At 36.8% G+C, this 27,852-nt stretch overlaps 1 protein-coding gene across 1 annotated transcript in view; it reads right to left on the bottom strand.

Annotated features, from left to right (window-relative positions):
• Positions 1 to 27,852, bottom strand: part of PPFIA2 (PTPRF interacting protein alpha 2) — a 556,115-nt gene that overhangs the window by 153,295 nt on the left and 374,968 nt on the right. Inside the window, exon 8 of the mRNA XM_049883963.1 lies at positions 20,155 to 20,271. Coding sequence (XP_049739920.1) covers positions 20,155 to 20,271 — 117 coding nt within the window. The remainder of the gene's footprint in view (positions 1 to 20,154; positions 20,272 to 27,852) is intronic.

Raw genomic sequence — 27,852 nt, forward strand, 5'->3', positions numbered from 1 at the left:
AATCACTTTCCAAAATGTAATTGAATATAATGTGATCAATCTATCAGTTGAAGAGGGAGATGAGGTAGGGTGTCTTCTGCCTCCAGACAATAAATAGATATTTTGGCAGAACTCTCACACACACAGTGAAAGATAGGCAACATCTGAGGATCTTCTACAATGAAAGGTACGCCAAGGGTTGCTGACAGATGCCAGTAACTAGGAGAGGCACACAGAAGGAAATGCCGTGGTCATAACTGATTTTGACTTTTAGCCTGGAGAACTGTGAGAAGATAAATTTTCATTCTTTCAAGCCAACCATTTGTGGTATTTCTGTTATGGCAGTACTAGGTAACTAAGACATGAACTTACCATATTTTTAAGAAAATAATGTGTTCCCTCTGCATTTGTTTGCCAGCCACCCTCCCCCCCCGCCCCAGGGGCACCCTCATAAGCACAACATGCCCATCCTCTTCCACATGTTGCTGTAAAAAAAATTAGCACGGTGCGCTTTATGAAAATATCCTTCAGGTGGAGGGAGTGACTGGCAAACAAATGCAGAAGGTAGGCATCATTTGCTTAAAAATTCAGAGGCGCTTTTTTGCCCTGTTTCAATGGCACTATATAGGAGAATTCTCTTTATGGAAGGAAAATGACAGGCAAACTTAGGAAACAATTATTAAAATACATATTAAAATAGATAATATGGTCAGTATATGTAGCCTGCATGTAAGACCAAGTGCAGTGAGTGAAGTTCCATCATGTCATCAATCATACTAACTTCTCATGTGATGAAGCCAAAAATTTAAATATGTATTTTCATATTTTTCTAGGTAAACAATGGAAATATGCCCCCTTTTATTTGAATCTATAACAAAATGACTTCACCTTTAATATTTTTTCACTTTACATCTAGCTTTAACTTACGTTAAAAAAAAAAATCACATGCTTAAAAACACAGTGGTATAGTTTAACTTTTGATCAACCATTTCCCTCTGCATTTTATGGTTTAATGGTTATTACTTATTTGGAGCATATGTTAGTGGCTACACATTGCTCTTCTACTCTGGCAAAGAATAACAGTATATTAAACCTAATAATGAATAATTTTTCACATTTATTTTAAATGGTAAGGTAATGACTGCTGAATCTAGAGAACAAAGGATACTTAAACTGCTATATTAATATAACTTAATAATTAATTTCCCCTCCTGAATAGATATTTTTCTACAAACTGCTCCAGAGGATTTAGGAGACCATTAATTACAAGTTTTTAGAGTCAGATGGACACTCCTTAGGCAGAATGAATATTTGGTTGATAATTTGTTTTGTTTACACTTTGATAGCTGATAATTTAGTCTTTACCATGAACATATTTATAAACTTGATTCATACATTTTTGACACCTCTCTTTCCATGTTTTTCATCTCTAAACAATAAAAACTTGATTGTTTCTTATTGAATTTCAAATATATTTTTATTCTCTTATACATTTTATTTATCATAGTTTATTAATCTTTCTAAAGGAAACAGGAAAAGGTTGTGTCAAAGAGGAGAAATTATGAATTTATCTTACTGCTAAATTAAATCCACATATTATAGCCACACATATTTTAAAATTTATCAGCACTTAAAAGGTAAACACTAAACAGTTCCTTTTTATTTTCGAAAAGACTTCTGCCATGAGATTTTATGATTAAAGATGAATCATCAGGCATCTGGTCAAAGAAGTTACACTAAAATTTGTAGTCATTAACATAAGAAACCTAGCACTAATAATTCTTTGAAGGGATGGGAAAAATGTATAAAACCGGGCAAGTCTTTTTAAAAAATATTTAATTCTGTGAAAAAAAATGTAGTACTAAAGAAAAGTGGAACTGAAAAAAAAAAAAAAGAAATCACACAAATCAAGATACAGAAAATATTCATAGGCATAAAAATAATAAGAAAAAAAACAAAGAGCCAATAGTTGATTGTAAATTTCATGTGAGTCAGCAATGTATTAGAGTTAAGGAATTTCATGAAAGACTGGGACTCAGTTAGGAACTCTATAATGCCAACCATAAGGTTTATCCAATATATGTGCCTTGACAGAAATATATTCCATTTCATCGTGTCTTAAATTTAGACAAATATGAAGAATTTCTAGTCAATATCCCTGTGATCAAGGGGCCTTGGTGGTGCAGTGATTAAGAGCTCAGTTCTAACAAAAAGGTTGGCAGTTCGAATCTACCATCTGCCCTGGGAAAACCTATGAGGCAGCTCTACTCTGTCCTTTAGGGTTGCTATAAGCTGGAATTGACTCAATGGCAATGGATTTTTTAATCCCCATTATCAATTTTAATAACATTGGGGAATATATAAATTATCTATTTCTCATATTACAGCACGAAATAACCATGTTAAACGTTTCATGTGGAAAAACGTTCCTCTTCAAAATTCTTAATTATGTACATATTTTGAAGGCATGAAGAGGTGAAGTGTACAGAGTGAAGGGTATTACTTATTTACTTTCTCTTTTTTGGTGTGAGGAAGCCATCATTTGAAAGTTGTCAAATGTTTCTACATTGACCAATAGAATAAAGAAGTAACACTGGAGGCCTTCTTTCTTCTGGGAGGAATCCCTAAAGCAGTCCTTTTAGATATATAAATGCAAGTCAAGTAGGCACGAATGCTCTAAAGGAAGGATATTTAATAGAACCCTGACAATGGTCTCTTCTACTGTCCCTTTATACAATAGAATGGGAGGTCGGTGGGACAGCTTCTATAAATACCAGAGACTCTCAGAGGACAATAGAAAACAAGACGCCTCTCTTTTTCATTGTGAAGTTCAATGTTATTTCAAATTCTTAGATTGGCTAAGACAATTGACGAGAGCAGAAAGACCTCACAAAGAGAGCCTAACTTGAGAGAAACAATAGTATGGACTGGTGACTCTGGGTCTAATTCTCAAAGTCAGTGGTGGTTCCAGCTCAGTGTGTGATCCATGTGTACTGGAAAAGAATGCTGAACAGAATTGGACATACGCATCCCATTGTAGGGCCTGAACCAGTGACAAAAATCATAATTTAGTATGGTATCAATGGTATTTAAAGTCGTAAGACTGACTGAGGTCACAGAGGGAGTATAGAGAGGGAAAGAAGGATTTGAATACTAGAGTACTCTAACATTTTGAAGTCATGAAGAAAAGGGTGATCCAAGAAAGGAGACTGAAAAGGGCCACCAGTGAGGTAAGAGAAAAACAAAAGTATGGTTTCCTGTAATACAAGCGAAGAACATCTATTAAGGAGGGAGGTGTGATCAACCATGTCAAATGCTGCTGAGACATCAATTAAGATATGGCCGAGGGGTGGAGGGGCCAAGATGGCGGACTAGGTAGACGCTACCTCGGATCCCTCTTTCAACAAAGACTCGGAAAAACAAGTGAATCAATCACATACCTAACAATCTACGAACCCTGAACAACAAACACAGATTTAGAGACGGAGAACGAACAAATATGGGGAAGCAGCGACTGTTTTTGGAGCCTGGAGCCAGCGTCCCAGTCAGCGGATTTTCTGGAAAAATAAGTTTCCCAGGTCTGATATCTCTGCTTATTCAACAGAGCCCTAACTGACCCACAACAGGGAACTGAGGGCTGAAGCTCCCCCCAGACTACTCAGCAGAAACCCTGCGGGCAAGAAGGGAATGGGATGACATATACAGAGCACTGAAGGAGAAAAACTGCCAGCCAAGGATCATATATACAGCAAAACTCTCTCTGAAATATGAAGGCAAAATTAAGATATTTACAGATAAACACAAGCTTAGAGAATTTGCAAAAACCAAACCAAAGCTACAAGAAATACTAAAGGAAATTGTTTGGTCAGAAAACCAATAATATCAGATACCAGCACAACACAAGGTCACAAAACAGAACATCCTGATATCTACTCAAATAGGGAAATCACAAAAACAAATTAAGATTAATTAAAAAAAAAATGCTCATAACAGGGAATCATTGAAGTCAATATGTAAAAGATCACAATAATCAAAAAGAGGGACTAAATACAGGTGGCACAGAATTGCCATATGGAGAGGGATACAAGGCGATATAGGACAACACGTTAGGTTTTTACTTAGAAAAATAGGGGTAAATATTAAGGTAACCACAAAGAGGTATAACAACTCCAGAACTCAAGATAAAAGCCAAGAAAAACGTAATGACTCAACAAACATAAAGTCGAACACTATGAAAATGAGGATCTCACAATTTACTAAGAAAAACGTCTCAGCACAAAAAACTAAGTGGAAAAATGAAATTGTCAACAACACACATAAAAAGGCATCAAAATGACAACACTAAACACTTATTTATCTATAATTACGCTGAATGTAAATGGACTAAATGCACCAATAAAGAGACAGAGAGTCACAGACTGGATAAAGAAACACGATCCGTCTATATGCTGCCTACAAGAGACACACCTTAGACTTAGAGACACAAACAAACTAAAACTCAAAGGATGGAAAAAAACATATCAAACAAACAATAAGCAAAAAAGAAGAGGAGTAGCAATATTAATTTCTGACAAAATAGACTTTAGACTTAAATCCACCACAAAGGATAAAGAAGGACATTACATAATGATAAAAGGGACAATTGACCAGGAAGATATAACCATATTAAATATTTATGCACCCAATGACAGGGCTGCAAGATACATAAATCAAATTTTAACAGAACTGAAAAGTGAGATAGACACCTCCACAATTATAGTAGGAGACTTCAACACACCACTTTCGGAGAAGGACAGGACATCCAGTAAGAAGCTCAATAGAGACACGGAAGACCTAATTACAACAATCAACCAACTTGACCTCATAGACTTATACAGAACTCTCCACCCAACTGCTACAAAATATACTTTTTTTTCTAGTACACATGGAACATTCTCTAGAATAGACCACATATTAGGTCACAAAACAAACCTTTGCAGAATCCAAAACATCGAAATATTACAAAGCATCTTCTCAGACCACAAGGCAATGAAGCTAGAAATCAATAACAGAAAAACTAGGGAAAAGAAATCAAATACTTGGAAAATGAACAATACCCTGCTCAAAAAAGACTGGGTTATAGAAGACATCAAGGAGGGAATAGGGAAATTCATAGAAAGCAACGAGAATGAAAATACTTCCTATCAAAACCTCTGGGACACAGCAAAAGCAGTGCTCAGAGGCCAATTTATATCGGTAAATGCACACATACAAAAAGAAGAAAGAGCCAAAATCAGAGAACTGTCCCCACAATGTGAACAAATAGAAAGTGAGCAACAAAAGAATCCATCAGGCACCAGAAGAAAACAAATAATAAAAATTAGAGCTGAACTAAATGAATTAGAGAACAGAAAAACAATTGAAAGAATTAACAAAGCCAAAAGCTGGTTCTTTGAAAAAATTAACAAAATTGATAAACCATTGGCTAGACTGACTAAAGAAATACAGGAAAGGGAACAAATAACCCAAATAAGAAACGAGATGGGCCACATCACAACAGACCCAACTGAAATTAAAAGAATCATATCAGATTATTATGAAAAATTGCACTCTAACAAATTTGCAAACCTAGAAGAAATGGATGAATTTCTGGAAAAACACTACCTACCTAAACTAACACATTCAGACCGATAACAAAAAAAGAGATTGAAACAGTAATCAAAAAACTCCCAATAAAAAAAAGCCCTGGCCCGGACGGCTTCACTGCAGAGTTCTACCAAACTTTCAGAGAAGAGTTAACACCACTACTACTAAAGGTACTTCAAAGCATAGAAAATGACGGAATACTACCCAACTCATTCTATGAAGCCACCATCTCCCTGATACCAAAACCAGGTAAAGACATCACAAAAAAAGAAAATTACAGACCTATATCCCTCATGAACATAGATGCAAAAATCCTCAACAAAATTCTAGCCAATAGAATTCAACAACATATCAAAAAAATAATTCACCACGACCAAGTGGGATTTATACCAGGTATGCAAGGCTGGTTTAATATTAGAAAAACCACTAATGTAATCCACCACGTAAATAAAACAAAAGACAAAAACCACATGATCTTATCAATTGATGCAGAAAAGGCATTTGACAAAGTCCAACACCCATTTATGATAAAAACTCTCACCAAAATAGGAATTGAAGGAAAATTCCTCAACATAATAAAGGGCATCTATGCAAAGCCAACAGCCAATATCACTCTAAATGGAGAGAACCTGAAAGCATTTAAGCATTTCCCTTGAGAACGGAAACCAGACAAAGGTGCCCTTTATCACCCCTCTTATTCAACATTGTGCTAGAAATCCTAGCCAGAGCAATTAGGCTAGACAAAGAAATAAAGGGCATCCGGATTGGCAAAGAGGAAGTAAAATTATCTCTATTTGCAGATGACCTGATCCTATACACAGTAAACCCCAACGAATCCACCAGAAAACCACTGAAACTAATAGAAGAGTTTGGCAGAGTCTCAGGTTATAAGATAAAACATACAAAAATCACTTGGATTCCTCTACATCAACAAAAAGAACATCGAAGGGGAAATCACCAAATCAATACCATTCACAGTAGCCTCCAAGAAGATAAAATATTTAGGAATAAATCTTACCGAAGATGTAAAAGACCTATACAAAGAAAACTACAAAGCTCTACTACAAGAAATTAATAAGGACCTACTTAAGTGGAAAAACATACCTTGCTCATGGATAGGAAGACTTAATATAGTAAAAATGTCTATTCTACCAAAAGCCATCTATACATACAATGCACTTCTGATCCAAATTCCAATGACATTTTTTAAGGTGATAGAGAAACAAATCACCAACTTCATATGCAAGGGAAAGAAGCCTCAGATAAGCAAAGCATTACTGAAAAAGAAGAAGAAAGTGGGAGGCCTCACTCTACCTGATTTCAGAACCTATAATACAGCCACAGTAGTCAAAGCAGCCTGGTACTGGTACAACAACAGGCACATAGACCAGTGGAACAGAATTGAGAACCCAGATATAAATCCATCCACATACGAGCAGCTGATATTTGACAAAGGCTCAGAGTCAGTTAACTGGGGAAAAGATAGTCTTTTTACCAAATGGTGCTGGCATAACTGGATATCCATTTGCAAAAAAATGAAACAGGACCCATACCTCACACCAAGCACAAAAACTAACTGCAAGTGGATCAAAGACCTAAACATAAAGACTAAAACGATAAAGATCATGGAAGAAAAAGTAGGGACAACCTTAGGAGCCCTAATACAAGGCATAAACAGAATACAAAACATTACCAAAAATGACGAAGAGAAACCAGATACCTGGGAGCTCCTAAAAATCCAACACCTATGCTCATCTAAAGACTTCACCAAAAGAGTAAAAAGACCACCTACAGACTGGGAAAGAATATTCAGCTATGACATCTCCGACCCGCGCCTGATCTCTAAAATCTATACGATTCTGTCAAAACTCAAGCACAAAAAGACAAACAACCCAATCAAGAAGTGGGCAAAGGATATGAACACACACTTCACTAAAGAAGATATTCAGGCAGCTAACAGATACATGAGAAAATGCTCTCGATCATTAGCCATTAGAGAAATGCAAACTAAAACCACGATGAGATTCCATCTCACTCTAACAAGGCTGGCATTAATCCAAAAAAACACTAAATAATAAATGTTGGAGAGGCTGCGGAGAGATTGGAACTCTTATACACTGCTGGTGGGAATGTAAAATGGTACAACCACTTTGGAAATCTATCTGGCGATACCTTAAACAGTTAGAAATAGAATTACCATACAACCCAGAAATCCCACTCCTCGGAATATACCCTAGAGAAATAAGAGCCTTCACACAAACAGATATATGCACACCCATGTTTATGGCAGCTCTGTTTACAATAGCAAAAAGCTGGAAGCAACCAAGGTGTCCATCAACAGATGAATGGTTAAATAAATTGTGGTATATTCACACAATGGAATACTACACATCGATCAAGAACAGTGTCGAATCTGTGAAACATTTCATAACATGGAGGAACCTGGAAGGCATTATGCTGAACGAAATTAGTCAGAGGCAAAAGGGCAAATATTGTATAAGACCACTATTATAAGATCTTGAGAAATAGTATAAACTGAGAAGAACACATACTTTTGTGGTTACGAGGCGGGGTGGGAGGGAGGGTGGGAGAGGTTTTTTTACTGATTAATTAGTAGATAAGAACTGCTTTAGGTGAAGGGAAGGACAATACTCAATACATGGAGGGTCAGCTGAACTGGACTGGACCAAAAGCAAAGAAGTTTCCGGGATAAACTGAATGCTTCAAAGGTCAGTGGAGCAAGGGTGGGGGTTTGAGGACTATGGTTTAAGGGGACTTCTATGTCAATTGGCAAAATAATTCTATTATGAAAACATTCTGCATCCCACTTTGAAATGTGGCATCTGGGGTCTTAAATGCTAACAAGCGGCCATCTAAGATACATCAATTGGTCTCAACCCACCTGGAGCAAAGGAGAATGAAGAACACCAAGGTCACATGACAACTAAGAGCCCAAGAGAGAGAAAGGGCCCCATGAACCAGAGACCTACATCATCCTGAGACCAGAAGAACTAGTTGGTGCCCGGCCACAATCGACAACTGCCCTGACAGGGAGCGCAACAGAGAACCCCTGAGGGAGCAAGAGATCAGTGGGATGCAGACCCCAAATTCGCATAAAAAGACCATACTTAAAGGTCTGACTGAGACTAGAGGAATCCCGGCGGTCATGGTCCCCAAACCTTCTGTTGGCACAGGACAGGAACCATCCCCGAAGACAACTCATCAGACATGAAAGGGACTGGACAGTGGGTGGGAGAGAGATGCTGATGAAGAGTGAGCTAATTATATCAAGTGGTCACTGGAGACTGTGTTGGCATCTCCTGTCTTGAGGGGGGATGGGAGGATAGAGAGAGTTGGAAGCTGGCAAAATTGTCACGAAAGGAGAGACTGGAAGGGCTGACTCATTAGGGGGAGAGCAAGTGGGAGTACGGAGAAAGGTGTATATAAACTTATATGTGACAGTCTGACTTGATTTGTAAACGTTCACTTGAAGCTCAATAAAAGTTAAAAAAAAAAAAGATATGGCCGAGAACTGGCCCTTTTATTTAGCAACATAAATTTACTGATGATGGTAACAGCAGCAGTTTCTGGAGAGTGGTAGGGTAAAACCCTGATTGGGATGGATTTTAAAAACAACAAAAAAGAAGGTAAAAGGGGACTGTGAGTAGATAACCCCTTTTCAAGAGTTTTGCTGCAAAGGGGAATAGAAAACAGAGCAATAGCTGGTGGTGGAGGTAAGGTTAGGAGGCTTTTGTTTTGTTTTTAACCCTTCAGGAGCCTATTATTTTCTGCTTTGAATTTTTTGTTGATACCATGTGTTTTCATTAATGGAAGCATGCTGAATCGCTGAGTGTGTCTGAACTTCTGTTAAGTAGTATGGATATTTCTTCTTGTTCCCTTTCACAAGCCTACCCTAAGAATCCAGTGGACCAATACATTGTCTCACTAATTTGAACCCTAAAAAAAAACACAGAGTTCTACCTGAGTCCACTGGGAATTATGGGTTCCCACATAAAATTGTATTTTTCCTACCCAAAATGCACACATCACCTACAATTATCCTGTAGAAACAGTAATTTGTAGCATATGCCCATTTTTTTCAGTTTCAAACAGTCACAAAGGGTCCTGCCTTGTGGCAACATGCTCTGTCATTGGGAAAGTGGCTTCCCAAAAAACCTTAGAACCTGAACAAGTGGATAGGCAACTTTATATCCCATGGATCCTAAAAGGTTTTTTTTTTTTTTTTTTTTTTAATTTTGAAGAGCTTTGCATGTTATAGGAATGGAATAGTTAGAGAAAAAAATTGATGATGAAGGTGAGGTATACATTTGACTAGAGGACTGCTAAAGATATCAACATAGGTATAACGAAGTTTTCTTTGTCTAAGGTTTATTTTTGAAATTTCTTTTTTTTTTTAACTTCTTTATGTTCAACCTGTTTATCTCTTCTCCTTAGACACATGGGCAGGTTTATGACTGCTTAAAATAAATACCTTACTATTTTGAAATCCACAAAATCAGAAAATTTATAAGCTACCTCTCTTCAACCACAGTTCACTTTTAATCTTTATATATTTGTTACACTATTTATGTCAACTCCTCCTGCTCACTAGCTATATGACTTTGTGCCTATAATCCTTGTTCTACAAAACTCACATGGTTGTCACAGAGATCAAAGGAAGCAGCTTATGAAAAGCACTTTTGGAAAACTGTAAAAGTATACAGTAACTTATCTTGTTCTTATTGGCTCGTGGCACCTCTGTTAATGCGGTTTCTGTACAGATTTGGAAAGCAATTTGCCTATTTTTAAAAGGACAGAGACAGCATTAAGTAATATTCTGCAGAATACTGATTGCAGGATGTGCTAGTCTCTGGTCATAAAGGGGATTTCTGGTCATGCAAATTAGGAAACACTGCATACTGTGTTCCCTTTTGGGGGCTTGAAAACACTAAAAATTCTAAGAAATACAACAGTAAAGATACCAGTTTAAATTTGCATAGCACAATGTTCTCTAATTTAGTTGCCCTATGAATCCTCTTTTTGGGTGTTGGGGGTAGCTTCTCTGAATCATCCATTAAATTCCTGGGTAATTAGTGTTTCAGTGGAAATTTTGAGATGGGTAATTCCTACCACAGTGAAAAATAAAATTGGGTCAATTTAGTAACATCTTAATAGTAAACATAAAAATTTTCCTGGATTGGTTTTACAGGTCAGATAAACCAACACAGAGGGAAGAAAAATAATTTCTTCTTCTCTGTATTTCCAGAAGGGGGCAGGTTCCTTGGTATAGAGTTCAGCTAACCCATTGCCCTCCAGTTGATTCCCACTCATAGTGAGATCCTCTAATTATGCAATAGGATAGAGATAAATGAATAAATCAGTCTTTGAAATTCTTTGAAAATACCTTGCTTCCACCAAAATAAGATATATTTACAATGCTTCCCTCAAGTCTGACATAATAATAAAAATGATATGAAATCTATTACTAAAGAGAGAGGGTTCAATTCCACTTTAACTTCCCAACTAGTAAGGTCATAGTTAAAGCAGAATAAACCAGGCATTGCCATCAGAGATTATTTGTTTTGAAGGAATATCTCATTGAGCTCTCAAACAACATTAGAAAATTTTTATCTTTGCCATTTCACATAGAAGGTCCCTGACTCTTGGTCACATGCTTCCCTTCAACCCAGTTCCTATAAAATTGAAATGAGATATTTTCATGTACGTATCATGAACCAGCCCTACCTTGCCTCTTTTGGGCCTTCCTCTAGTCAAATACAAACCTCTAGGTCACTCCAGCCATACATTCATGGCTATACAAGGACCCTTCTTTTTCCTAAAGGTACCAACACAAGCTCCCAGGCAATGCTAATGCTGCTGGCTAGGGACCAATTCTAAGAACCCTTAGTAGAGAAGTCATTCTAAAATTCAGAACTCCCACTCTCCTAGGTAGTTTCACTGTTTGAAAATTCAATTGAAGAATAAAAGAGAAGGGTATACTTTCCTAACATTCATGTTATTATTAGAAATCAGAGCACAGTATATGGGATCAATACACAAAGAAATATTCTATTAGTTTTATCCACACGTAAATAAATGCAAAAGATAACTATTTCTGAATCAGAACAGGAATCAGAGCTTAATCAATAATGCATGAAATAAGTTACAGTTCAAAGACTAAATTTTTGTAGGAATAATTGTTGGGGTTGTCTACATGAACTCAAGAGGATTTATAAAAATGGGCAAAATGCAGTGATTAATACACTAAAGAATCACTACTGATGATGGCTTTCAGTTAGAATTTAGCAGAGGTCAGTAAAAGAATGACCTTTGTGACAAATGATGCTCATTAGTATTTTTAAAAAAGAAGTGTGGTATCTTCCTAAGGCAAACATTTAAATGTACAGCTAACAGGTTTGTGTAAAAGTATGCAGAATCTTCATATTATGTCATAATATGACATAACGGAATAATGAAATAAAATCCATTTGTCTTCACTGAGTAACACATTGCTTACAAAACTATTAATTTTTAAGTGCCTATTTTTGTCATTGGTTGTTCAGTCTAAAATACAGTATTGCATTGCCAAAAATCTACAAAAGCCTTAAGTTTGGTAAAGATGCATCATATTTTCCATCTTTTATAACACGTTAGCTCAATGTCCTTCTTCCACAACATTCTACAACACAAAAACTAGAGAGTAAATTATTAGAATGTTTGATCCTAGGATTATTTTTGACACTGATTCTTCATTTTATTTTAAGTAGTTCTGACTATAATTCTTCTACCTACCTGGCAGGAATAAAATAACTGAAAACATCCAAATAAAAGCCTATCTCTAATTTTATGTCTATTCACTTCTCACATTTATATATTATTGTTGCTTAAATGATTGTTTAATTTTATTTTAATTTAAAGAACAAACACTATTAATATCAGATTCCGGGCAGAGGAGATAATAAGAACAAAAATTTTAAAATGGAAGAATTTGCTTGGCTTATTCAGTGTGCCTAAATGCAAAGCGGTGGTAAGCAAAGAAGCTTGAGAGGTGAAAAGAGGCCAGCCAGCTCTAGAAGGACCTCATGCAACATGCCAAAGAGCTAGTGTTATACGGTCACTGAAAGATTAGCCAACTCCTTTACCCTTAGCCATGAAAGAGCTAAAGTAACTCTTAAATCCTTAACACTTCAGTAGGTAATATTTGGCTTAAAAGAAATCATCATTGCTATCACTGGGGTTACCAACAAAACTCTCTCTGGTCCTGGCAATTGATAGTATTGTTTTGCTGATCTAAGTTCAATAAGTTCCACTAAATAAAAAATCCTATAGATTAAAAATATTTTTAATTACCTGTATTTCTAGCAATCTAAGGGAAAAATAGTATTTCTGTTTTATTCTTCAGTCCTAGTGAACCAGGGCTTTGAATTGGTCCACTCTGGTTTAAACCCCTGCTGAGAATTTCCATTTCCAACAAAGTTCCCAGGTGATACTAATGCTGCTAGCTAGGGACCAACTCTGAGAACCACTAGTAGAACAAACCAAAACCAAACCCATTGCTGTCGAGTCGATTCCAACTCCTAGTGACCCTATAGGACAGAATACAACTGCCTCATAGAGTTTCCAAGGAGGACCTGGTGGATTTGAACTGCCGACCTTTTGGTTAGCAGCCACAGCACTTAATCACTGTGCCACCAGGGTTTCTACTAGTAGAGCGGTAGTTCTCAAAATTTATTATACATAGGAATCAACTGGGGATCTTGTTAAAATGTTGATTACGATTCAGTGTATCTGGGATCGAAATGCAAATTCTTAGCAGGGGGTTGAACCAGAATGAACCAGTTTGAAGCCCTGTAGTGAACTCAAGAGTGGAGAAGAATATCATTGCTTAGGTGGAGGAAATAAATGTACACAGATTTATATCATAAATATTTTTGGGCTTTGTTGCATGTTTGTGGGATAACTATGAGAAGAAGTAGTTAGTGAAGATTCAGCAGAGAAGACAGAGGAGAAAGGAAGAGGAAAGCTAAATCTTCCATAGTTTATTATGGGGATAATTTTTTTTAAGTAGGTAAGTCACATGATGAGTATTGTGTGGTTGTTGCTATTAGCTACTTTTGAGTTGTTCGTTGGCTCATGGTGACCCCAGGCATAAACAAACAAAATGTTGCCTGGCCCTGTGCCATCCCCATGATCAAATCATTGTTATCCATTGATTTGGCTAGTTTTCAGAAGTAGATAGCCAGGTCCTTCTTCCTAGTCTGTCTTAGTCTAGAAGTTCCACTGAAACCTGATAAGCAGCATAGCAACATGCAAGCCTCCACTAACAGATGTGTGGCGGCTGGGAATTGAATCTAGGCTGCCCACATGGAAGATGAGAATTCTATCACTGAGCCACCAATACCCCCTACTGTGTGGTAGTAAGGTTAAAATTCTGATGAGGATCTGATTTGGAGGAATGGTGAAGGGTATGAAGAGAAAGAAGGCAGTTATGAGACTAATACAACAACAATTCAAGTAAAAAATGGCAAGACCCTGAACCAAGCGGGGAATTAATGGATTGGAGAGAAACTGATGGATTGAGAGAAATAAGGGGTAAAATCACCAGAACTTCATGTCAGTCCTGAAATTTGGGGAGGATGGAGTAAAGAGTCACTTCTAGAGTTGCCTGACACTTATCTGGCACTCTGGCTACATGATTGTAAAAATGGCGTGGGAGTGGTGTCTGACTTCCTCCAATTTCACAAGTGGGAAGAAGAATCAAGATCAACAGCCAAAGGCTGATTTCCTGTGAGGCGGAGGTCAGACATTCCTCCTCTCGCCGCCATCTTTATCAACTATGACACCAATCATCCCTCCCACGGCACACTCTGCTTCTCTACTGGGTTCGATAATTCATTGCAATGGCCACACAGAACCCACAGACAATACTCATAATTATGGGGTTTATTAGGGAAGTAACAGTTACAATTCCGGTTCAGGAACACTCAGGATACAGTTCTTCCATCAGGACAACCTCTTACCAGTCATGCTGACAGGCACACATCTTTCTGGCCCTCAGCCTCTGCCCAAAGACATTCAGTTTTCTCTCTCCTTGGGCTGAGAAGCCCACCATGCTGTCTCCTGCTGCTAGGTCTCTCCTGCTGGGTCTCTGTCACCCTTTCTTACTGCCTTCACTGTTCCAGCTCATTCTCTGACTCCTGGGTCCAGGAGCTTCTCATCACAGAGATCCCATGCTCTCTGCTCCTAGCTGTTCTTTCTTGGTGGGGGTAGGATCCTTTCCTTTCCTGCCTCTGGGAAGGCTCTCCTCCAACCCAGTGGGATGGCAAAACTCACCAATCCCTTTGGTGGGCCACGATTATCCCGTCTGTACAGTCCTGCCCAATCACTTGGGTGGGAGTGACAAGACCATGGAGAGAAAGGCCACTCAAGTGATCCACTGCACCACAATCATGGATACATTTAAAAAATTTGTGTTAACACTCTATGAAAGGCATGAAGCCATCTCAGTGAAAAAATATATACGTGCTCATGTCCAAAATTTTAATACGATTTCTGGTATATTCACAAATTCCAAGGTGTCCGACACTAAAGGAGTACAAAGATTTTTTTTTTAAATGTGTTTCATACACGGCAATAGAGAGTACATAAGAAGCAAAAGCTTGGCAAGGGTTGATTTAATTATTTAAGTTAGTTAATGTTATTTTATTAACTATGGATAGTACTTTCTTGGTTAACACTAATGATGTGAACAAGTTTTCCCAAACTGCAAATTGTGACCTATTAGGGGATTATGAAATCATCTTAGTGAGTAAAATAAGCATTAAAAAAAAAGAAACAAAATGTAATAAGAAATATCAAAACACATTATGTACATCAACATATGGTTTTGTGAAACTTCTGTTTCAGTTTTACATATGCATCCCCACGAATGTGCACGATAAAAAAAAAAAAAACAAAACCCAGTTACCTTCGTGTCGATTCCTACTCATAGTGACCCTGTAGGACGGAGTAGAACTGCCCCATAGAGTTTCCAAGAAGTGCCTGGTGGATTCAAACTGCTGATCTTTTGGTTAGCAGATATAGCACTTAACCACTACGCCACCAGGGTTTCCAGTGTATACATACAAGATATGTACATATATGTGTACACTTCAGAGTTGCTATTAAATTATATTTCTTACAGTGGGTAGCAGACAGGCAGGCCCCTAGCATTTGTGGGGTCCAGGGCAAGAAAACAAAGAGAGGCTTACACAGACAACACCAAAAAAACCAAACCCACTGTCATGGAGTTGATTCCAACTCATAGTGACCCTATAGCACTGAGTAAAACTACCCCGTATGGTTTCCAAGGCTGTAAATCTTTACAAACGCAGACTATCACGCCTTTTTCCCATGGAGTCGCTGGTGGGTTCAAACCACAGACCTTTTTATGTACAGCAGCTGAGCACTTTAACCACTGCTCACCATGAGTCCTTCACATACCATAAGCCTAAATATTTTAAAATTATAAATCAATTATCAAACTGTTAAAAATAAATCCTATTCTCTTTGCTAACAAATACGCCTTCACAATAACCATTAGAACAGATCTAGCTAAGAATTCTCAGACTCCTTAAAGTTCCACACCAGAAATTAATTTCCCAGATATGGCCCCTGGGCTGTAGCCTCTTCCCTTCCTCTTCCAAGCCATGGCTCCTTTTGTAATGTCTGTATCTCCTGTACATGTGTAGACATGCCAGCCAGCCCTTTCAAACTTTGTGTAACCCCACAAATCAGCCATCCCCTGGCTATTCCTAAAGCCTAGGCGTGAGCACAGTAGGGTGCAGTCAGGCCACAAAATGGCTCTGGGAAGAAGCTCATACAGGCCAGGTACTTGGTGCAGGGTCAAGAAAGAATGGCGATATAGGTTCCAGGAACACGTGTCCCCTTGGTCCTACAGACTCTTCATCCCATGGAGAGGAGCACAGAGGGCCATAGCAAGGCCAACTAAATCATAGTATTTCTGTTCTGTACAGCAAAGCTGTAAGTTAGGTATAACTATTTTACCTGTAACTGAGGCTCAGGGAGGCTATAGAGTATGGCCGCTTAACTAGTAATTGGCAGAGATGGGATTTGAAGCCAGGTCTAATGACCAAACTCTGCATGTGTTCCACCACTATTCCATGCTGCTCTCTAACACCCCCCAATCAGGATTAATTTATCTTTCCTTTAAGATCTATTATAATATTTTGGTGATACTTTCTTTAACATGTTTTGCAATATTAATCAAAAAAAAGAAAAAAAAAAAAACATGGCCATCGTGTCAATTCTGACTCATAGCGACCCTACAGGACAAAATAGAACTGCCCCATAGGGTTTCCAAGGAGGCTGGTGGATTCCAACTGCTGATGTTTTGGTTAGCAGCTGTAGCTCACTGTAGCACTTAACCACTGCACCATCAGGGCTCCATCAATAAGGATGGATTTTTCTTATTCTAGATTCTTAGTAAATTTATTACATAGGTTATGTTTTCTGTATCTCTGACAGTGCCTACTACTGTACTTATCTACATGACTCAACAAAATTTTGCCACTGGAGAAATAATTGGAAGAACAGAATATCCCAGCCATGAGTATTATTATCTCCTTTACAAGAGAGATATTTGGCAAGTATTATGTATTTTATACTTGTTTGTTGAAAAACAAAAACAAAAACAAATAAATCCCCTTCTAGAAATCAACAGGAAGAAAGCTATTGAACCCAGCTATGGACTTTAACTGAAGTAAAATTGGTGCTCTGAAAATTTTCATTATCCTATGAATATTTATGTTCTTCTAGAACAACTAATTAAAATTAAGGTCACACAGAAATATTTAAAATTGTGTCAGTCAAACTCATTTTTCTTTTTATTTTTTTGTTTGAAAAAGATTGGTAATAATTATAGGTATTTTCTGGGAGTAATATAGTATACTCTCATGAGACTATTTTTGTCAACAGAGTTCTCAAGTCATTGATGTAAACTATCTCCTGTTGGCTAATAACCCACCCTGGCTATGTAATTTAAGTAATTTTACTGCCCTAAACAAGGGTAATCTTTTGACTAGTATTTAGGAGTCACTTTCTTACAGTTCCACAGTAGCTAACAATAGTTTGGTGTGTCTGTATGTGTGTGTGTCTATTATGGTGTATTTATTTATTTATTTATGTTCCTAATACCACTTTGAAATTTATACTTTAATACTACAGCCATTTTACACTGATAACTTTCATTGCATAAACACACTCCAACAGAGTGTAACAAGTTGATCTTCGATAGTATTAATATATTTCAAATAGTCATGTCATAGGGGATAATTTTGAAAAGAAAAGATGCTTTATATAAAGTTATATGTATGTAATTTAGGAGTAATTGTGTAAGGAACATGAAAATGATAATTAGGATATTATTTTATATTTTATAAAAAATGTCAAGTAAAAGAAATGTGATATAAAGCTTCTGGAACATGGTCTTAAATCATCTTGGGAATAATATGAATTGAAACATGGTTTCTTTATCTTTAACAATATACATATATATATACATGAGATACATTTTACACATAATTCATTTCATGTTGGAGGAGATGGGCAAGTTATTTTAAACAATAATAGTATATCCTTAGCCTAATGCATTTGGAATCCATTCTTGCAATTGCAGAAATTGAAAATAATGAATACCAATAACCACAAGGTTTAAAATTCTTTACTTATATCCACAACAAATAATAAGTCTGTTCGCAACGGTACAGAATTTCTCATCTATAATGGCTGAAATGCCTCACCAAGACTTGGAAGACAAAGACATTTAAAAATTAATACTTTAGGTCACCAACTACTCAGAATCTTCCTCATATACACCTGTATCTGTAAAGCTCAGCAGAGATAATTCTTAACCCTAAATTGGTAAACAGTTTCTGAAAATCAATCTGACACGGACAATCTTACATTCTGTAAGGCCTGAATATTTAGGAGATATATTTTGAAGAAATAATATTAAAAAAAAAAAGTATATGAACACCCCCAAGAAATACTAGAACAATGCTGTAAGCATCGATTAGTTTGTTAGATAATTGATAAGACCTCAAGTTGTTTCTGCCTGAGAAAGGCATATGTCTTTTACATTGCCTCCCACCTCTTAATATCATATACAATTCCAATTCCAGAATGAAGTAGCATAAATATAGCATTATATAAAACAATATTTTATAGATCTTAAGAGAAAGACTGGGTGATCATAAAGGCCATTTTCATATCCAAACCAACATGACTATACTATTCTCCAAGTAAAGACATAGCAGTCTACTACTGATGACATGATTACAATGGAACAGTATTAGAAAATTACACTTTATCTTCCTAAACTGATATTTGAGTGCAAATGACTTGTTCTAAAGATGTTCGTGGTTTATTTTCTTCATTAATATAAGTTTATATATCCGAAGGAAAAATAAATAATTTTTATTCTAATCTGAAATACATCTCCTGGAATCCATCTGTCAAATTATAGTTTATTTTTTAATACCTAGCTTAAGATTTCTACAAAATATGTGGATAAAGGCTAAAACAGTGAAGCCCTTAATGAAGGCAATTAAAGGAAATTTATCTGGTTTACTTGGTGTCTTTTGCTTTTACACTTGAAGTCGGAAACATATGAAGAGCCCCTGAATTTGTTTCAACTGGGTAATTGAGGAAGTGCTCAATTTATTTTCTAGTAAGCAGTATAGTGCTATTTGTTTTGTTGTTCAGTCACGTGGTTCTTAATCTCCATATTTTAGAACCTCGACATTCAAAATTACACCAATTTAGCTACCTGATTCATGTAGACTTGATGACTAAGGAGCACAACCATCCAAAGATATAAGTTCTTAAAGGCAAATATCCAAGAGATTCTCCTGAGAATCATGGCCCAGCACGTACACACTCCTATGCAATTTTCATTTGATTCCAGACCTACCAATAAAATTTTTCTCTTGTACTGGAAATAAGTGGATCAGCACAGAAAAATCCTTCTGCTGGTGGCCAAACACACTGCTGGTTTTCTTTGCCTAGATCTAAGCCCACCCAAAAGGAGAATCACTCCATTCTAAAAAAATGGTAAGGGCTCCATGATTTCAGATATTGTTTTACATAGTTTCTCCTTAACAGGAGTACTGCTGGTGCCTTCTCAAACAAGGAAAATATGAAGCCCAATAAAAGATTACCAAAAAGAAGGCAGTAATGAACCATAGATTAGTTACCAACTGTGTGTCATACCACTTATAATTAAAAAATATTGATATCTTACTTAAAATAGTCCTGAATGTACATTGTATATGAACACACACACTTATTTGCAAATTCAATTATATATATGTAATTGTGTTTTTTTTTAATCAAATTAGGAACAAGTTATAAGAAGAGAAGTCATCGCAATTCTTCAACAAATCAACAAATTCAAAGGATGTTTATTGAATGAAGTTCCTATTTCATATCCCTATCAAATGACACAACAAGTAAACATTTCCATGGTAGAGTGTATTGTGTGTGTCTTACCTTTTCATGGACTTTCTGACCAGGCTCAATCCCTTCAAGATGCTCTGACTCTGTGGATCCCTCACTGGATGCCATTTTTCTTTGAATATGAACATTTTGTTCACGCAATGCAACAATCTGCAAAATAAAAACACTATGCCTTTAGAATCTAAAATTGAGCATAAATTAAAAAAATAAAATTAAACATGGTTAAGAACTAATGAATACTAACAAGTGATCAGAAAGTGGACATTAATTTCTATTCAAATGTTCATATTTTGCAAATATTCAAAAATATTTTTAAAACTTAGATTAACATTTTGAATAGTATTTATACAAATCATAATATCACTTCTAATGGTCATTATCTTGGCACTCTAGTCCAAACTTAGTTAATTTGCAACAAAAAAAGAAATCTCAGGGGACAATTAATTCTTGCAAGCTTTCTGCTCCATTTTACACAAATGAGTGATTCCAGTAAGAAACACGTTCATTGGTATTATAAATGATCTTAGTAATATAGAGTGAAGAATACTTTCCACTCTTTTAAAATTTTTTAAATACATTTTCTATCTATAGATTTACAATCTGTACAATATTTTGGAAATTTTAACATTATGTTAATCCCCAAACATTTATTTCATGGCAAATTCTATTATATTATCAACTCAGATATTGAGCCAGTATTGGTTCTAGAGCAAACAATGTCCATAGTAAATATTTAATATATAATATTGAACAATATTTCAAATCACTTATGTTGAAATTATGACACATGCTACGTAACACGTCAATAATCATCAAATAAATGAAAGATATCAATGGGTTTGGTGGTTGTACTGATGCCTATATTGCTCCAATGCTCAGATGGGCCAAGATATGTTCATGAGATTAGGTGATCCTGCATATGAACTCTGCCATTTGTACATATGTCATACTATTTCTTAAGTGTGAATCATCACATAATGAAGACCTACTATGTAAACACTCCTCACTCTCTTATAGTACTGCAATTACCATGTAATTAGGTTTTGCATTTCTGCTCTTGCATAACTACAATCTATTATTCACAAAGCAGTCAGATTCATTTTTTAAAGCTCAAGTTATATCACTTCACTCCTCAACTTTCTAAAAAAAAAAAAAAATGTTTTCCCAACTTACCTAGCATAAATTCAAACTTCATAACAAGTTGTATAATGTCCTACATGATCTGGTCCTCACATACCTCTTCAACATCATCTCAATTCACTCTTTCATCCCTTTGCTTCCCACCACTCTTCTGACAGTTTGCCATACTCTGGTGGCTTATGTTGCTGTGATGCTGGAAGCTATGACATTGGTATTTCAAATACCAGCAGGGCTACCCAAAGTGGACAGGTTTCAGTGGAGCTTCTAAACGAAGACAGAGTAGGAATAAAGACCTTGCAATTTACTTCTGAAAATAGTGGCCAGTGAAAATGTTATGAATAGCAGTGGAACAGTGTCTCTGATATTGTACCAGAAGATGAGCCCCTCAGGTTGGAAAAACCTCAATATACAACTGGAGAAGAGCTGGCTCCTCAAAGAAGAGTCCACATTAATGATGTAGATGGAGGAAAGCTTTCAGGACCTTCATTTGCTGTTGTAGCACAACTCAAAATGAGAAGAAATAGCTGCAAACAGAAATTAATAATTGGAATTTTGGAATGCACAAAGTAGGAATCTAGGAAAACTGGTAGTTGTCAAAAATGAAATGAAACACATAACGGTTGATATCCTAGGGGATGAAATGGGCTGGGATTGGCCATTTTGAATCAGACAATCACCTGGTCTTCTATGCCAGGAATGACAACTTGAAGAGGAATGGCATTGCATTCATCATCAAAAAGAACATTTCAAGATATATCCTGAAATACGATGTTGTCAGTGATAGGATAATATCCATACACCTACAAGTAAGACTGGTTAATATGACCATTATTCAAATTTATGCACCAACCACCAATGCCGAAGATGAAGAAATTGAAGATTTTACCAACTTTTGCAGTCTGAAAATGATCAAAATGCAATCAAGATACATTGATAAATACTGGTGACTGGAATGTGAAAATTGGAAACAAAGAAGGATTGATAGTTGGCAAATATGACCATGATGATAGAAATGACTCCAGAGATGGTGTGATAGAATTTTGCAAAACCAATGACTTATTCATTGCAAATACTTTTTTTTCAACAATAAAAATGGCGACAATACATGTGGACTTTGCCAGATGGAATACACAGGAATTAAATCAACTACATCTGTCGAAAGAGACAATGGAGAAGCTCAATATCATTAGTTAGAACAAGGCCAGGGGCCAACTGTGAAACAGACTATCAATTGCTCATATACGAGTTCAAGTTAATGCTAAAGAAAATTAAAACAAATCCATGAGAGCCAAAGTAGGACCTTGAGTATATCCCACCTGAATTTAGGGACCATCTCAAGAATAGCTTTGACACATTGACCACTAATTACCAAAGACCAGATGAACTGTGGAATGACATCAAGGACAATACACATGAAGAAAGCAAATGATCATGAAACAGGAAAGAAAGAAAAGATCAAAATGGATGTCAGAAGAGACTCTGAAACTTGCTCTTGAATGTAGAGTAGATAAAGCACAAAGAAGAAATGATGAAGTAAAAGAGCTGAACAGAAGATTTCAAGGGGCGGCTTGACAAAGTAAAGTATTATAATGAAATATGCAAAAATTTAGATTTAGAAAACCCAAAGAGAAGAATAGTTCAGCATTTCTGAAGCTGAAAGATCTGAAGAAAAAATTCAAGCCTCAAGTCTCAATATTAAACAAATAATTTATTTTATGAGGATCAGCACAAAGGTGGTTCATATGAGGCAGAGGTTATAGATGTCTCAAATGTCCAATTTTCCAAGTTGCTGTACCACCCCATCATCTCTAACATCAACTACTCACTCTCCCCTCAGTACTTTCCCTTCCTTCTTTGGGTTCTCTAATTCTTTGCAATGGTTCTTATAGAACTCTCCAACCATATAAAAGAAATGGCTCACATGGTTGTGGTGGTTGGCAAATCCCAAATTTGTGGGTCAGGTGTAGGTTTCTTCTTGTTTTTTTCTCTTTGTGGGTCAGGAAGCCCACTGAGCTGTCTCCTGCTGCTGGGCCTCTCCTGCTACTGCTTGTCACTGCCTTCAGGGTTACAGCTTGCTCTCTCTTGGTCACCTAGTCCCAGGAGAATCCCAGTGCAGGGATCCTGGATTCAAAAGATGCACCAGCTCCTGGCTTTTCTTCTGTGGTTTTGGTGGGACTCTTCACTTTCCTGCCTCTGAAGTGGCTTATTTCAAGCCTAGCGGGATGGCAAAACTGACCAAGCCCGTTGGTAGGCTACAACTATTCTATCAGTATAGTTCCTCCCAATCACCTGGGTGGGACTTAAAAGATCATGGCAAGAAAGGCCATACAAAAACAACCCAAGGATTCTATGGGCAAAATATTTAAATGGCTTAGGGAACATCTTAAGAAGACAGAAGGCATACACAGAATCACTGTAGCAAAAAGAATTAATTAATGTTCAACCATTTCAGGAGGAAGCATATGATCAAGAGCCAGTGATACTGAAGGAAAAAGTCAAAGCTGTACCGAAGGCATTGGTGAAAAACAAAATTTCAGGAACTGACGGAATGCCGATTGAGATGCTTCAGCAAATGAATGTAGTGCTGAAAGTGCTCACTCATCTATGCCAAAAATTTGGGAAGACAGCTGCCTGGCCAACCAACTGGAAGAGATTCATATTTATGCCCATTCCAAAGAAAGGTGATCCAAGAGAATGCAGAAACTATTGAACATTAATATCACACACAAGTAAAATTTTGTTGAAGATCATTCAAAAGCGGTTACTGCAGTACATCAACAGGGAACTGCTAAAAATTCAAGCCTTATTCAGATGGGTCTTGGCTAAAAGTAGAGAATGCCAAAAAGATATTTACTTGCTTTTTTTTTTTTTGACAATGCAAAGGCATTCGACTATGAAAATGTTAACAATTTATGGATAACTTTGCAAAGAATGGGAACTCCAGAACATTTAATTGTGCTCCTGAGGAACCTGTACATAGACCAAGAGGCAGTCATTTGGACAGAACAAGGGCATACTGCATGGTTTAAAGTCAAGAAAGGCGTGCATCAGGGTTGCATCCTCTCACCATACTTATTAAATCTGTATGCTGAGCAAATAAGCCAAGAAGCTGGACTATACAAAGAAGAACACAGCATCAGGACTGGAGGAAGACTCATTAACAACCTATGCTATTACATGACACAACCTTGCTTGCCGAAAATGAAGAGGACTTGAAGCTCTTATTGATGAGGATCAAAGACTACAGCCTTCAGTATGAATTACAATTTAACATAAAGAAAACAAAAATCTTCACAACTGGACCAAAAAGCAACATCATGAAAACGGGAAAAAGATCAAAGTTGTCAAGGATTCCATTTTATTTATATCCACAATCAACACCCACGGAAGCAACAGTCAAGAAATTAAACAACATACTGCATTGGGTAAATCTGCTGCAAAAGACCTCTTCAAAGTGTTAAAAAGCAAAGGTGTCATTTTGAGGACTAAGGTGTCCTGACCCAAGCCATGGTATTTTCAATCACCTCACATGCACGCGAAAGCTGGACAATGAATAAAGAACAATTGATGCCTTGAATTATAGTGTTGGTGAAGAATACTGAATATACCATGGAATGTGAGAAGAAAGAACAAATCTAGCACGGAAGAAGTACTGCCAGAATGCCCCTTAGAAGTGATGATTGCAATGCTTCATCTCATGTACTTTGGATATGTTATCAGGACTGAACAATTTTGGGAGAAGGAAGGACATCATGCATGGTAAGGTAGAGGGTCAGCTAAAGGGAGGAAGACACCCAGTGAGATAGATTGACACAGTGGCTTCAACAATGGGCTTGAGCATTGCAAAGATTGTAAAGATGGCTCAGGCTAGGGCAGTGTTTTGTTCCATTGTACCTAAGGTCGTTATGAGTTGGCACTGACTCGACAGCACTTTACAACAACAACACACTGTCTGAGCCATCCTTCCCAGCCTGGACCACAGCTTTTAAAACTCAACTGAAAATCACTCTTCTGATAGAACAGACTTGTCTATCAATCACTTTCTATAATATATCCCTGTTTATTCTCTGTGTGTAACACTCATTAAAATGTAATATTTTATTCATTTATTTACCGATTTGGTTAGCATAAATTCTGATAATATATCATGGGAAAATAATTTTCAATGTAATGCTTTATTAAAAATGATTTCATATGATACAGCACGTAATATTACATGTGAGGTGTTCGATAAAAATGTGTTGAATTAAATGATGAATGGAAATGGGAAGAAAGGATCAAAACACAATTAATTCAGAAAAAAACAAAAGGTAAAGATTTAGAACACTCAACAACTTTCAGAGATATTCATCTTATATTAGTTGACATAAAATGGATTTTATCAAAGGAACAACAAGAATGAAAGTTACTGGTAACATAATTTTGAAGAGTACATTCTTAACGTCTTATTTTTCCCATAGAATAATTTTATTATCATTTATATGTAATAAAATTTTGTTATAAATTTTTGAAAATCTAGCTAGAACTCACTGCTTGCCAACATTTTGTGACGACAACAAGAACTTAACAGATGTGCTAAGACAACCTGCTGCTATCTAGATGATTCTGGCTCCAGGTGATGCCATGTGTTAGAGAATGTAACTCTGCTCCACAGGATAGTCAATGGCTGATTTTTCAGAAATACATTGCCAGTACTTTCTTTCAAGGCAAACCTTGGGTGGTTGCAAACTGCCAAACCTTTGGGTTAGTAGATGAGCATAAGCCATTCCTGCTATTCAGAGGCCCTACCAATAAATTTAAAAAGTCCTATGCACTTTTTTTTTCTATTATTTAATCTACTTACAAGTGAAGGAAGGCTGATTATAAAATATCATAAACACCAAATTTAACTCTCAGCTAAAAGATTACCTTCCATTTGTACATAAATCAGATAAAATTTAAATATATTGTAGTGTCTTAAGTAGGCCATCTATAAAGTTTTGCTGAATAAATTTGTAAAGCGATGAATCAATATCTTTATGGAAAGAGCATCTACACACCAAATTCATATGGATAACATTGCATGCAAGTATGATTGTGCCAACATGTTTTAAAAAATTGTAAGCTGCACATTGTTTGCAAAGTGGCAGTTACATGATAATTAATTCCAAATGGGACATAATTTTCAACCATGAACCAGTATTTTTTTTTTTTTGGTAATCAAGTCCATACATTAGGCTTTTGGAATAGGAGAATATATTCTCAATCACCCTGTGTGATTTGATTCTGTTAAGAGTCTCTGGGTGGTACTAACAGATAAGCACACAGCTACTAACTGAAAGGTTGGTGGTTAGAGTCTAACCAGAGGTGCCTCCGAAGAAAAGCCTGGCAATGTACTTCTGTAAGATCATAGTCACTGAAAATTTCATGGAGTGCAGTTCTATTCTGAAACATATGGGGTTGCCATGAGTAGAATCTACATGAAGGCAACTTTTTTTTTTTAATTTTTCCCCCATAACAAATTACCCTGAAGAGTCATAAAAGCAAAATTTCAGCATATGACTTAATTGTAGGCATTAATGAGCTTGAGTCTTCCTTTCACATTGGGGAAAGTGAGAAGTTCTCTTTCTGGAATCCAACTTTGGGGGCTGAGTCCTTGCTCCAATATGTTTGAGGGGGCTAAGATGATCACCTAGAAAATCACTGTAGCTGAAGATAGCATATGCCTTCCTTAGAAAATCCTCCCAGCTAACTTCAGAAGTCAATATTGGAGATAGCCTGAGAGAACCCACTGGCAATAGCAAGTAAATATAAAAAGCAGCTGATAACTTGGAAACATGCTGTGGGCTCTTGCTGAGATGATATGCTATCAGAGGGAAAGCCCAACTGACCTGTCTATAAGAGTACTGAGGAATGCCTGGACTCATTACTGCCATCCAACGTGGCCCACCCCAAAAAGAATGACATGCTGTATGGGAGGTTACATTTCTGGGAAAGCTCTAGGCTTATCAATTTCTTATATAACTACAAGAAAGTACTGAAAGCTCGCTATGTGCCAAATCCTGTGCTAAACTATTTTTATCTGCAAAACAGTTGTTATGACCCACATTTGAAAAGTGATTAAACAGAGGTAAAAATAAATTACCAAGTGGAACTAAGTAGGAATCAAGTATAAGTTAACTCCATATTCTTAAGCTTTTGACTTTGTAACATCGTTTTACATGGCTTTGCATTTGCCTTTGTACTCCACAGGCTGTTCTGTCAAAGATGTGGCAGTCAGGTTCTGTGGAGATTACAGCTCTGGAAACCCTATGGGGCAGTTCTACTCTGTCTTATAGGGTCACTATGAGTCAGAATCCACTGAACGGTATATGACAACAACATCAATTGGGAGAAGAGGGAGAAGCATGTCCTTTCCAAGTACTGACACCTTCCCACCCTGGAATCCTTTGCACATCTAAAAGTATGGACGCCTCCTCTGGAGAGATTCACATAGAGTCAAATATTGCACACATGTTCAGGGTGTTATCAACACATTGGAGCACTGGTGGCACAGTGGTTAAGTGTGTGACTGCTAACCAAAAGGTCAGCATTTTGAATCCATCAGCTGCT

This window comes from Elephas maximus, chromosome 4 (assembly GCF_024166365.1).
Source record: "Elephas maximus indicus isolate mEleMax1 chromosome 4, mEleMax1 primary haplotype, whole genome shotgun sequence".
Lineage (NCBI taxonomy): Eukaryota > Metazoa > Chordata > Mammalia > Proboscidea > Elephantidae > Elephas > Elephas maximus.